Below are 13,977 nucleotides of genomic sequence, written 5' to 3'. Positions count from 1 at the left end.
GGGTATCAAAAGTACCCTGTGTAAGCCAGAGTTAAACTGAAATTGGGACTTATATTCATGTCTCTCCCCCTCCATTATTTCATGCAAAACTATAAAGAAACATTCCACTTGTGACATGGTGATTTGTCTTCTCTATTTAGAATCTAAGGTATTTGAATCCGTCACCAAGATTGAATATGTGAAACATATTGTTGTTTTTTTAAGCAGAAGAGAGAAACAACAAGGAAAAAACAAGATGATGAGTTGAAACAAGTAGAAGAGGAGAGAACCAGACAAATGTATAAGAGTTGGAAAGAAACCCAGAAGTCAAACAAGGAAGAGCGAGAGTGGCAGGAGTCTTGTAAGTAGATGGGGGTCCAGATAGCAACCTCATAGCTTCTTAACCAATTCATTCATTAAAATGACTTGAACTTAAACACTGAATAGGAAAGATACAGGAAGCATAATATGACTTAATGGATGGTTTTAAAGAGATATGGCTTCCTTCAAGACTCAGCTCAAATTCTGCCTTTTGTGGAAGACCTTTCCCAGTCCCTCCAGATGCTAGAACCTTCTCAGACATACTTTCCATCTACTCTGTGTGTATATTTTAGGTAGCTATTTGTTTACAATAGAGAGTAAGCTGCTTGAGGGCAGGCACTCTGGTTTTTGCCTTTCTTTGTATTTCCAGCACTTAGCACAGTGCCTGGCACACAGTAGTTCTCTCTCTCTCTCTCTCTCTCTCTCTCTCTCTCTCTCTCTCTCTCTCTCTCTCTCTCCCTCTTTTGGTGAGGCAATTGGGGTTAAACGACTTGCCCAGGGTCACAGCTAGTAAGTGTGAAGTGTCTGAGGCTGGATTTGAACTCAGGTCCTCCTGATTCCAGGGCTGGTGCTCTATCCACTCTGCCACCTAGCTGCCCTCACACAGTAGTTCTTAATGGAAGCATATTGATTGACTGATTGACGAAATTTTAATGTAGTGTTCTCTAACTGAGAAGTATAAAGAACTAGACATTGCTTGGTGGTCCACAACCAAATGGAAACAAGACCAAAGCAGATACTTAGCATACCTAAACCTTGAAAGAATGAAGATTTGAAATGGAATTTGTTCTCAGTTCTTTCTAACTCCAACCTGGACTCAGACCAGTGAAGTCATACTACCAGATGATCCTTTTATAGTACCTTAGCCAAGGACAAAGGTGGAAATTGAAGCATTTATAAAATAGAAAGTCTGCAATATCATTTGGATTACATTACAGCCAGATTACAATGAAAATCTTATTATATTTAAGTACTTTGATGTATCCATAATTACATCAGTGTGTCTTTTGCATTCAGTGCTAGAGTACAACTCATCCAGACCTTACCCTGTTGTTCATGTTCTCCCATAAATCCTCAGGATTGGAGGAGAGAAGGGAAAATATACCCCACATCTTGGGGGCTTTCCTGGTTTTCTAACAGTGTTTGGGTACCAGTACAACATGCATGTGTCATTCTTCCAACTTGATACATGCACGACTCACCTCACCCCTTTTTCCATTCCTACATTCCTTTTATGATATCTTTTAAATCACTTCTTGCAATACAACTCATTGTTGATATAACTGATATTATATCTCAAAATCCAAATAATGGCTCATTTGTCCTATACAGTGAAATCTCAGGATAATTAAATAATTTTGAAATCCCTATGTGAGATCCCCATGGAATATGACAAAAGCACTCAATGAAAAGAAAGTTCTTAAATCTTACATTATGGTTAAATAATTTTTTTCAATAGGTAAAATGTTATTATAAGATTCTATGAAGAACTCTATTTTATAGAAGCAAAGGACTAGTGTCCTCAGGATTTTTGTGTATAAATAAGCCAACCTTGAAATTAGATTTATTTAAAGAGAATTAATTTTCTATACTGGGATGCTTTTGCTCATAGGAACTTAATCTGACAAATAAGCCTGTATTGGGTACTTGCAACATGGCAGCCATTGTGCTAAGTCCTTGGGATTGAAAGAAAGGCAAAAGCTATAGACCTTGACCTCAAGGAGTTCACAATCTAGTGGAGAAATAGCATGTAAACAAATAGTTATATAATAAAAGATACATATGGAGTAGAGGGAGGGCAATCTTAGGTGGGGAGGCTAACTGGGAAAACCCTTCTGCAAAAGGTAGGATATAAGCTGAGCCTTAAAGGAAGCCAGGGATTCTAAGAGATGGAGGTATGGAGGGAAAGGATTCTGGGCATGAGGGACGTGCAGGGCAAAGGCACAGGGAAAGGGAGACAGAGCATTGTGTGTGAGGAGGGGGCAAATAGACCAGTTTGGCTGCATCACTGAGTGTGGAGAGAAGAGTAAAGTGTAAGACGGCAACAGCTTGTTTCTGGGGTACAGCCACACTTCTTTCACCCTGCCCTGAGCCATAAGCCACTCAGAGGTTCCCTGCTGCCTCCTACTTGCCAGTGACTCAGTGCTATATTGCATCCCAAACGGTTTTTTTTCCATGAGGGATGAGACAATTACCTCTTACTCTTAAAATTCTAGGGTAACAATTACACAATGGAGTAATTCCACCAAGGGTGACTCATAACTCTTAACTCTGCCAACTGTAGAATATCCTTAACAGACATGGTGCAGTATCTCCTTCTCATTCTTTCCCCACTACCCAGAAGACTCCCCCTGAATCCACAAGACCCTACCCATGAGTCCCATTGCAGCAGAAGTCTGGGAAGACTGTATACCAGAAAGGAGCCCTGGATGCTTTTCTTTTCTCTTCTCTTCTCTTCTCTTCTCTTCTCTTCTCTTCTCTTCTCTTCTCTTCTCTTCTCTTCTCTTCTCTTCTCTTCTCTTCTCTTCTCTTCTCTTCTCTTCTCTTCTCTTCTCTCCTCTCCTCTCCTCTCCTCTCCTCTCCTCTCCTCTCCTCTCCTCTCCTCTCCTCTCCTCTCCTCTCCTCTCCTCTCCTCTCCTCTCCTCTCCTCTCCTCTCCTCTCCTCTCCTCTCCTCTCCTCTCCTCTCCTTTCTTTCTTTTTGTATTTTGTATTTTTATCTGGGGGGGGGGAATTAGGATTAAGGGTCACACAGCTAGTAAGTGTCTGAGGCTGGATTTGAACTCAAGTCCTCCTACTCCGGGGGCAGTGCTCTATCCACTGCACCACCTAGCTGCCCCGTTCCAGTGAGTTGTCTCTCTGTAGATAGAGGAAGGCTTTTTCTCCTCTTTGTTTTCCTAGTGCGGAGATCCAAAGCAGCTGATGAGAAGAGGCGCTCTATTGCTAAACAAGCTAGAGACGACTATAAGAGGTTATCCCTGGCTGCACAGAAAGGGAAAGGCAATGATGGAACACAGAGCTTCCAAGGTGTTGCACAGAAACCAAAAAGGCCTCCTCTGCCACCAAAACCTCAACTGCTCAACCCAGCAGCACCGCCTGGAAAACCTCCCAGGTAGGCCAGAAATCACACAGAAGCGTGAGTACTACAGTTGGAAGACAGGCAAGACAGATTCAAGGACTGGCTGGGTCCTTCCTCTGAAGAAGGCAAGGTGCTAGTACAATGAATGTATATTCATTCGGTACAGGGAAATTACAGTGAAGAAGTGCACTCCACCAAACAGATCGCCAACAACTCTGCAACTCACAGTCAGTAAAGAGTTGTCTGGGGCACTAAGGATGACTTGCTCAGTATCATGAAGCTAGTATGTGTCAGAGGTGGGGCACAAAACCAAGTTATCCTGACTGAGAATGACTCTATCCATTATGCCACACTCCCTTTTTAAAATGAAATCACAGCCTGAGATGTGACTTAGAAAGTGAATTCAACCTTGCCATCAATGCCACCTCCTACAGTAACCTTGATGACTGCTTTTAATATGGTTATGAGTAACCCTCAGTTACCTTGGGGCTGGTATAGTTGGCAGAGAGAGTATGGTCTTTGATGTTCTCTTCATTTTTACCTCCTGGCCATTAATACCTCCCATCAAAGAGCAGTAGAAGAGCAACTTCATCTAAGACATGAAGGGAGAAGAGAATTGGAGATAAGAAGTTCTCCATTTCAGGGGCAGCTAGGTGGCGCAGTGGATAGAGCACTGGCCCTGGATTCAGAAGTACCTGAGTTCAAATCCAGCCTCAGACACTTAACACTTACTAGCTGTGTGACCCTGGGCAAGTCACTTAACCCCAATTGCCCAGCAAAAAAAAAAAAAAGAGAAGTTCTCCATTTCATTATTCATCAGTGGCTCTTAATGAAAAAAGCAAATTGATCTCTGATTTTCATAACAGAAGAGTACATTTTCTATAGTACTTCAAAATTTACCAAAAAACCACTTTCTTCATGACAACCCTTTGAGAGAGGTAATACAAGTATCATCCTTCCTATTTTACAGATGAGGAAACTGAGGTTCATAAAGTTTAACAGACTTTCCTGTGGCCACACGATCATCCTCATTGTAAATCTGGTGCTCTTTCTATCACACTCGCCCCACCTCATAAGCCAAGGCAAAGAGGCAAAAACGATCATGGTAGAAATTCAGGAATAACTGCAAAAATTACTTAGTCCAACTACCTCATTTTATAGAATCACAGAATGTAAGTGTTGGAAGGACTTAAGCCAACATATCTGGTCTAATCCATTCCCAAAAGGAATCCCTGTCAAGAAATCAGGCCAGCCTGTGCTTGATGACCCCCAGAGAGGGAAAGCACTCCCTTTTGAGATAGGCCATCCCACTCCTGGGGGCTTTGATTGTTAGGGAGTCTTTTCTGACTGTTCCTTTGGATCTGGCCTCTGATGGAGAACAGAACACACCGAAATGACAGACTCTCAGATACTTGAAGATAGCTATCATATCTTCCCTGCCCACCCTGCCACACTCCCTTAATCTCCTGCAATCTAAATGTCCCCAGTTCCTCACGCTACTGAACTCAAGGTCAAATAAGGAAACTGAGGCTCAGACAGATTGCGACTTTACTCGGTGGTAGTGATAGGAATTGAGACCAGAGCTCTTGACTCAGTCTAGGGTTACTATCACCTAGGAGACACAGTGGATAGAATGCTAGACTTGGAGTCAAGAAGACCTGAGTTTAAACCCTCCTTCCTGGTTGTATGAGCCTGGGATAGTCACTTAATCTCTGTCTGCCTCAGTTTCCTCAGCTGTAAAATGAAGATAATAACAGAGCCTACCTCCCAGCGTTGTTGTGAGGATCAACTGACATAACATTTGTAAATACTTCACAGACCTTAAAGTGCTACATAAATGCTAGTGATGATGCTAATGACCATACCAGGCTATTTCTATTTACCACTGATATGAAGCAAAAAGTGGTTGGCAATTCCTTTCCACAGATATGGTGCACTTAATGATTTGAAAATTCTCCTCTCAGTGATTATGATGTCTTTTTCTCTGATGCTAGAAAAGTTGAGACAGAGACAGGGAAAATTATAACTTGCTTTAGCCAGCGTCTGGTGGAAAATGACAGTGACATCATAGCAAAAATTTCCTATCCCTCTTATTTTTTTGGCTATAAAAGGTTTTTTTCTCCTGATTACTGATATTATTTTAGTGTTTCACATGCTAGCTAAAGTGAAGACAGAAGGGAAAAGTTAGAAATAAAAGATCTAGGAAATATGGTGAAGGGAATACTGGAGTCTAGGGAGTCCACTCATCAATCAAGCATTCAATAAACATTTATTAGGCACCAACTATGTCCTGGGAACTTCGCTAATTTTCTCATCCTGGCTCTGCCCTGATTCACTATATGAGTCACTTTGCTTCTCTAAAAATTAGGAGAGGACATGAAGAAGGTCTCCCTCTTTGTGGCCATGAAATATTCCTCAGCACAAAGACAAAGGAATTCTACAACTTAATGGAACAAAATGAATGTGGCATCTCTATATTTCTGCTTTCCCCATTGAAAAGCTCCAATCAATCAGAAAGCATTTATTAAGCACATACTATGTGCCTGGCACTGTGGTAAGAGCTAGGGGTACAAAAAGAGGCAAAAGAGAATTCTTGCCCTTGAGGAATTCGCAGTATAACAGAGGATGCAAAATAACCATGTAGAAACAAGCTAACTACAGGAAGAATAGGAAATGACCAATAGAGGGAAGGCATTAGAATTAAGAGGGTTTGGGAAAGGCTTCCTGTAGAAGGGGGGTGGTTTATCTAGGACTTCAAAAAATCCAGGGAAGTCAGGAGGTGGAGATAAGAAGGGAGAGCAGTTCAGGCAGGAGGGACAGCTGGAGAAAATGTCCATGGTCAGAAGAGGGAGTGTCTTGTTCGAGGAACATCAAGGAGAAGTGTCACTGGATTGAAGAGTGTGGGGGCTGTAAGGTGTAAGAAGATTGTAGAGGTGAGGGGGGAAGGCTACAAAGGGCTTTGGATGCCTGGAGGTGATAAGGAGCCACTGGCATTTATTGAGTAAGGAGGTGATTTACATGCTTAGCGCATTTTGAGAGCTATGTAGAAGATGGAGTGGAATGGGGAGAGACTTGTGGCCAGCACACCAACCAGTAGGTTAGGTTAAAGGGTTTGAGGGCCTGCACCAAAGTGATAGCAGTGTCAGAGGAGAGAATGGGGAATATCTGGGAGATGCTACAAAGGTAAAAACCCGCAGGCCTTCTCAACAGGTTTTAGATGAGGAAGGTGAGAGAGTGAGGAGTCTGGGATAGCCTTTAGGTCATGAGCCTGGGTGTTGGGAGGATGGTGACGGGACGTCCCATTTGAGATGTTTAGTAGGCAGTTGGAGATGGGAGACCAGAGGTCAGCAGAGAGCTCCATTGGAACATGGAGTTCAGTGATTGACATGTAAGCTCTAATAACAATTTTCATATTGTGTCATTTCACTAGCAGACTGTAGTTGGGTAAACGCTCGTGGACTGGGGAAATAGATCAGGATATGGGTATCTCCCGTTTCCCTGTGAACATAATGCCCAGCAAGACAAGAGCATGTTGAACATTAATGGGGTGCTATGGCTGACACTTTCCTGCCTCCAATATAGATTTTTCACTTAATTGGTACAAGTGTTGTCTATACATGACCTTTAATCCAGACCATACTTCCAGACATTGGTATACTAGTATACATTGAGAATAGTAAGGGTTGTGTCTTTTATTTTATTTGTTTACTTGGTATTATAGACTTAGAAGGAATTCTGAGGGCCACCTAGTGTAACTTTCCCATTTTATAGCTGAGGAAACTGATGCATAGAGAAGTTAAATGACTCGTCCAAGGTCATAGAGTAGCAAATGTCAGAGCCAAAGTTCTCCAGCTCTAAATTGTACTTTTCTCATTTTAAAAGTTTTATTATTACCTTTTTTGTTTTTGTTTTGTTTCTGGTGGGGCAATGAGGGTTAAGTGACTTGCCCAGGGTCACACAGCTAGTAAGTGTCAAGTGTCTAAATCCAGATTTGAACTCAGGTCCTCCTGAATCCAGGGCCAGTGCTTTATCTACTGTGCCACCTAGCTGCCTCCAACAGGTTTGATATGTGTATATATATATATCCCTTTTGTTTTTATACCACAGTCATATCCCCTTAAATCTTTCTGGTGAGAGCCCTCCTTATAACAAAGGAAAATACTTAAAGTCAACCCATCCAGCAGCCATGTGAGAGAGCATCTCTTTCCCTCCATATCTTTAGTACCCTCCCTCTCTACTAAGATTGAGGTGAGTTTCATAATCATTTCTGTGGTAATTTTCATTTTAATTCATCAGATTTTTACTGTCTTTTAGTGGTTATTACTTGTGTAATTGTAGTCTTTGTGTTGGTTGTTGTCTTAGTTCTGCTTACTTCCTTCTTTAATTCACCAGTCAAGCAAGTGACAATTATTTATTAAGGACCTAGTATGTGCCACAGATACTGGTTTGAGCATTGGAGATACAAAGAAAAAGTAAAAACAATCCCTGCCTTTAAGAAGCTTACATTCTAATCAGGGGAGGCATATATAAGGAATATAGGGCAGAAGGGAGGTTACCTTATAAGTAAAGGCACTAATAGCTCCTGCAGAAGGTGGCACTGAGCTGAGCCTTGAAGGAAATCAGGATTCTAAGAGCTGGAGGTGAGGAGAGAGAGGATTCCAGGCATGAGGAAACAGCCAGCAGCTTCCAAAGCTGCTGCTGCTGCTGTGGCCACTGGTGCTTTCCCTGCCTCAGGTGGACCTTCACCCCAATGTCATAGACCTCTCCTGCTGTTCTTCTAAGTTTTCTTAGACTAGAAAAAGTCTCGTCCTGAGCTTTTGTTGACTCTACCATTCCAAAATTTGATTTGAGGCATTATTATTATTTTTTAGTGAGGCAATTGGGGTTAAGTGACTTGCCTAAGGTCACACAGCTAGTAAGTGTTAAGCGTCTGAGGCCGGATTTGAACTCAGGTCCTCCTGACTCCAGGGCTGGTGCTCTATCCACTGTGCCACCTATCTGCCCCTGAGGCATTATTTTGAAGTTGTTTGGAGGGAAATGTTGAGAGAGTTCACCTGGGTTGCCGCCTCCAGTCCACCATCTTGGCTCTGCCCCTTTTAAAACTATTTCCCAACTGATGGACATGTATCTTGTTCCCCCCTCTTTTTTTTGCTATTACAAAGAGTGCTACAACGAAAATTTTGTCATATATACCAGCATTCTTTCTGGAAAAGCACTTGGGGATCTAAAAAATTCAGAGAAAAGACAGTTAATACTATGTCTAGGAAAATAAATTCAGCACTTGCAAATTTCAATTTCATCAGTATCCATAGTACTTTGGAGTTGATTGATCTCTAATGATTTTTTTAAGGGACACCTTTTAGACACTAGTGGTACCTTTCAAAACTGTTTAGAATAGCTAGCACCCAAATTTACCTGTATTCTCTGCTACAGTCTATGCATTTCTTAACCAAGTGAAACACAATATATTCTCTAGCCTTAGGGTATAAAGCTAGCATCTTTAGGGCAAAAAAATCATACTTCTATAGGAAAATGCCTCTTATAATTTATGAGAGAAAATTTCAAAGGATGGACCACATCCTTCAGTACTATCAGATTTTTGCGTATGTTGAATTTGATCAAAATTATGATTTTCAGTGAAGGTTATCATTGTCAGTCACTTCCACCTTTTTAATAAGCATGGAAAGATAGTAAGGTATTGTGAATTGAGAGCTGGTCTCAGAATCAGAAAGACCTGCTTTTGACATATACTTATTGTGTGACCCTGGATTAGTCACTTAAACTCTCAGCACTCTATGGTAACTTTCTAACTGTAAACTACAGAAAAGGCACCCACCTGCATTTGTAAAGGGAGTTTCCTCACCTGGGATTTCTTCATATTAATGTATTCAGTGGTTTAGTCTCCCAGGTGCCATTCTACATTGGTAAAGGAAGTTACTAACCAGGAGCTCCCTACATTGAAATCTTATGTTTCATCCAACAAAATTTATGGACTATCTATCTGTACTCTTTCCTGGACAGAGAACATAGTGAATGGCATGTTCATTCTGAGCTACTCATTTTAGGGAGGTCATTGACAAATGGAAGTGTATCCACAGAAGTATAGCCAGGTACTAGAGACCACCTCATATGAGGACTGGTTAAATGAACTAAGAATGTGTGGCTTACAGAAGAAGAGACTTTGGGAAGGGGGAGGGGAACATGATTTCTGTCTTCATGAACTTAAGGAGCTGAGATATGGAAGAGGGATTAAGCTTATTTGCTTGTCTGCAGAGCATAGGAAATTTAACAAGGGTTAGAAGTTGTAAAGAGGCAGAATTAAACATATTTTTAAAAATATTTCCAATTTCCTAACAATTAAGAGTTACCCACAAATGAAATGGGCTTTCATGAAAGATATTGCGGTGCCCCTCACTGGAGGTTTTAAAGTAAAGGCTGTTTGGGCATTTGTTAGAAACATGAAAGGGTAGATTCTTATTCGGGTCTGGGTTGGACTAGATGACCTACGAGTTGTAGAAGTTATGGGAGTAGATGAGATCACTAAGGTAAAGAGCATACAAAGAAGAACATACAATGTTTTAGGGGATTAAGGGTTTAAAATAAAGGTAGAAATAGGAAGAGGAGCCATTAAGGGAGATAAGAGGAATGGCAAGAGGTAGGAAAACCAGAAGAATGCAGCATTACTAAGAAGGAAAGTATTTCAAGAGATGGCTCAATGGATAGAACAATGGGCCTGGAGTCAGGAAGACCTGGGTTCGAATTTGGGCTTCAAATACTTACTAGCTGTATGATCCCAGGCAAGTCATTTAAAATCTGTCTGCCTCAGTGTCCTTAGCATCTACATCCCAGGGTTATTGGAGGAGTAAATTACATAAATTTTGCAAAGCACTCAACACATTGCCTGGCACATAACAAGTGCTTAAAAAATTCTTGTTGAGGGAGTAGTTAACAAGATCAGAGACTGCAAAGGTCAAAGAAGATGAAGATCTGAGAAAATATCTTTGGATTTAGAGATTAGAAGGTAACCTGTAAGACAGTATTTTCAGTAGAATGATAAGAGAAAAATCCACTTCGAAGTGATTTACTGGTAAGTGGTAGTCATGAGGTAGAAGGAATACGTGGAACACTACTTTTCTGGTCAAAGGAAGAAGTAGCATGGGTGACAGGGTCAAGGGAATTGTATTTAAGGGTGATGAAACCTCCATCCCTTGGGAATACAATAACCTGTTTGTAGACTGAGAAAAAGGAGCCAGTTGAGACAAAAAGATTTAGGACATAGAGACAGGTATCCATGTTCAGGGTACAACCCCCAGAGAGGGGGTAACTGATAGACCAATCAGAAGAGAAAGGAGGAGCAGGGAGGGAGAACATAGGGAGAAGCACTAACCTTGGAAAGAAAAGACTTCCTCCTCTGAGAAATAAGGTCAAAAGTAAAGATATACAGGGAAATTTGGACATAGAGTTTAGAGAAGATGCAAGATCTTCCCAAGTAGAAATTCCCTCTCAATAGAATTTTTGAAGCGAAAAGGAGATAACTTCTTTCTTTGTTTGTTTTTGTTTTTGTTTTGCAGGGCAATGAGGGTTAAGTGACTTGCCCAAGGTCACACAGCTAGTAAGTGTCAAGTGCCTGAGGCCAAATTGGAACTCAGGCTCTCTTGAATCCAGGGCCGGTGCTTTATCCACTGTACCACCTAGCTACCCCGAAAAGGGATAACTTCTTAATGGGGATATTATAGAAGAGATTCTTGGTCATATATAGGTTGGACAAAATGGCCTCTCAGCTCCATTCTAACTCTGATTCTGTTATTTTAAGTTTAAGCCATTGGGGTGGTATTGGGAGTTTGCAGAAAAATATTGAATTTTCAATGGTTACTGCAGGGAATGAAAAATAGACAAAAGCTGATATGAATAAAAGGATTTCCAAGGAGTGTTGAGAGCCCAGATAGTTATATAGCATTAGTTTTTACTAGAACCAATTGGCACCATTATATTACTTTACTTGACAGTGTAAGAATAGAAGTGGAGATAGCAAACAGCTGCTATTCAAAGATAAGTCTGGGTTTCTTTTTTTCTAATGATGGATCCAAGTGAAGCAAGAGGGACCTGATTATCTGGAAGGATAAGTTGAGTAGAGAGAGTGGGGGTCATGATAAGGATAAAGACTAGGAATAGTAGAATTGTGGAAGAGGGAGAGGTGGATGGATAGCATGTTATGGTCAGGGAATGGTAGTATAGAATTTTAAACCTTGGGGATGAGTAGGTATGAGTGCTGACAGGATCCAACACATAAATATACTTTTGGGTGCTGAAACGGAGTAGATGTGAGGAGTTGATGAGGTCAAGCAACAAGCCAAGGTGTTGGGAATATCATCAACATGGATTTTGATGTCATCCTATTTGGAGGGGCAGATCATGAGGCTGCATGTGAAGTCATTAAAGCAACAGGGGATGTTTTAAGAAGTGGTAGCAGAATTTAATAAGGAAGAGAAAGAGGCTGGTATCAGATAACCATGGAATTCAAAAGAGGGGCATAACAAAAGATGGCAGCATAATGATAGTCTAGAATAACAGTGAGGAACGACCATATCAGCCACTTCAGGAGAAGCTTCCATTGAAGAGTTGGGTGCAAGGGACATGATGTCATCAGGGAAAAGCAAGGGATGCAATGGGATTTACCTTTGCTCTAGTCAGCCTGTCATCAAGCATTTCCTGAGAACCTATTATGTGCCAGGCACTGTACTGAGCGCTGGGAATACAAGTAAAGGCAAAGAGCATACATTTGAATGGAGAATAAATAACTAGGTATAAGCAAGATACAGACAGAACCACCAGAATGTAATCTTGGCTGGGAAGACATTAGCAGGTGGGAGGATAGGAAAGGCTTCCTGCAGAAGGTGGGCTTCGAGCTGAACCTTGAAGTAATCCAGGGAAATGAAGGATCAGAGGGGAGGGGGCAGAGTATTCAAGGTGTGGGGGACAACCAGGCAAAGGCAGAGAGAGGAGTGATGGAGTGTTGTTTTCGAGGAACTGTGAGGAGGCTTTGCGACCCACATTTAATTCAATACCTGCTTTGGCCTTTTTGCATAAATCTTCAAACACCTTCATTTTTGAAGCTATCTTTTAACTGAACTGAAAACCTTCAAAGTAGAGAAGAAAGAAAGGGGGAAGTAAACCAGAGAGACTAGTGGAGACAGAAAAAAAAGGGAGAAACAGAAGGTTGAGGCAGGAACTGACTTAATTTGATTTGAATGCTTTGCTTACAAATAGGTTCTCTCCAGGAAACTTGTGCTAGAAGCAGTCTCTACATATTAATACTTAATTTCTCAGATTTTAATTGGGAGTTAATGAAGCTCCCAGATAATATTAAAAATTAATTAAAGTCAACACAGCAGTTGGTCATTCCCATGGCTCACTTAAATTTTCATGACATTTTTGTCAGGTGCATTTGTCAAGATGGTTGGACAGATGAGAAAAAGGATCTGTTTTCTGGCCACGGGGTATAGTATGGAGGGGAAAAAAATCCCATAGTACCTCTGACTGGATAGTTTGGGCTTTTAAATGCATATTGTATCCCTTTAGAGGATACTAGCTTTATCTATAGGATTAAATCTAAACTGAAAATATTCTTCCTTTGCAAATGACAGAAATCAGGGAGTGAAGAGATCTGTGTCCCACTCAGCCCAAGAAAACATCATCACATGGTTTAAGGAGGAGCAGATCCCACTGAGAGCCGGCTTTGAGAAAAATTCAGACGTGATCGCACCATGGTTCCATGGTGAGTACTGAAATCTCTTCAATGTGTTCTCTCCCACCAGCAGAAGAAACCCAAATCCACAGAGACTGTAGTAATGGAAAGCTGACCAAGAAATTTTAAAAATAATTTTCTATTCTAATTTCCTTGTATTCCTTGTTTCCTAGGGATAATTCATCAGCTCATGAGATTTGGGGAGTTTTTTGTTTGTTTTTGTTTGTGTTTCTGGGGTTTTTTTTGGTGAGGCAATTGGGGTTAAGTGACTTGCCCAGGGTTACACAGCTAGTAAGTGTCAAGTGTCTGAGGTGGGACTTGAACTCAGGTCCTCCTGACTTCAGGGCTGGTGCTTTATCCATTGTGCCACCTAGCTTCCCCGTGAGATTTGTTAATGAGCAGTGAATAATTTTATGAGTCCTGCACACACAGGGTTAATTTGACAGTCCAAACAAATTATCTTTGGCCAAGCGAACAGATATTCCCACATTGCTTTTCCCAAGCAGTCCCACAGGAGAAAGTTCTACCTCAAAAGAACTGGGGTAACAGAAACAGGGCCAGGCTCAGATTCATGAGACATACATTCTCATCCTGGATTTGTCTCAAGCCATTTTTATACCTCCTGGCAGATCACTTCCCTGCTTCAAATCTTAGTTTTCTCACCTGGAAAAAGTGTTGACTGACATTATGATTTCTCATATTCTTTCTATTTCTATGATTCCTAGACTCTGGGTTCTTCTGGGTAGTTGAGGTTGCAACCAGTGATAGGGGCTGAGTTTGCAGGCTTGCCAAGAAAGTATCACCTTGAACACAATTACTGTGTGCAGTCTGAAAAACTTCAAGTTGGTGCCAACT

At 41.3% G+C, this 13,977-nt stretch overlaps 1 protein-coding gene across 1 annotated transcript in view; it reads left to right on the top strand.

Moving 5' to 3' along the window:
* Nucleotides 1-13,977, top strand: part of SH2D4A (SH2 domain containing 4A) — a 99,802-nt gene that overhangs the window by 58,507 nt on the left and 27,318 nt on the right. The window contains exons 5-7 of the mRNA XM_043989243.1: nt 205-340; nt 3,200-3,410; nt 13,022-13,152. Coding sequence (XP_043845178.1) covers nt 205-340; nt 3,200-3,410; nt 13,022-13,152 — 478 coding nt within the window. The remainder of the gene's footprint in view (nt 1-204; nt 341-3,199; nt 3,411-13,021; nt 13,153-13,977) is intronic.

The sequence above is a fragment of the Dromiciops gliroides genome, chromosome 2, assembly GCF_019393635.1.
Source record: "Dromiciops gliroides isolate mDroGli1 chromosome 2, mDroGli1.pri, whole genome shotgun sequence".
In the NCBI taxonomy this organism is placed as follows: Eukaryota; Metazoa; Chordata; class Mammalia; order Microbiotheria; family Microbiotheriidae; genus Dromiciops; species Dromiciops gliroides.
This window is presented reverse-complemented; position numbering and strand designations above follow the sequence as displayed.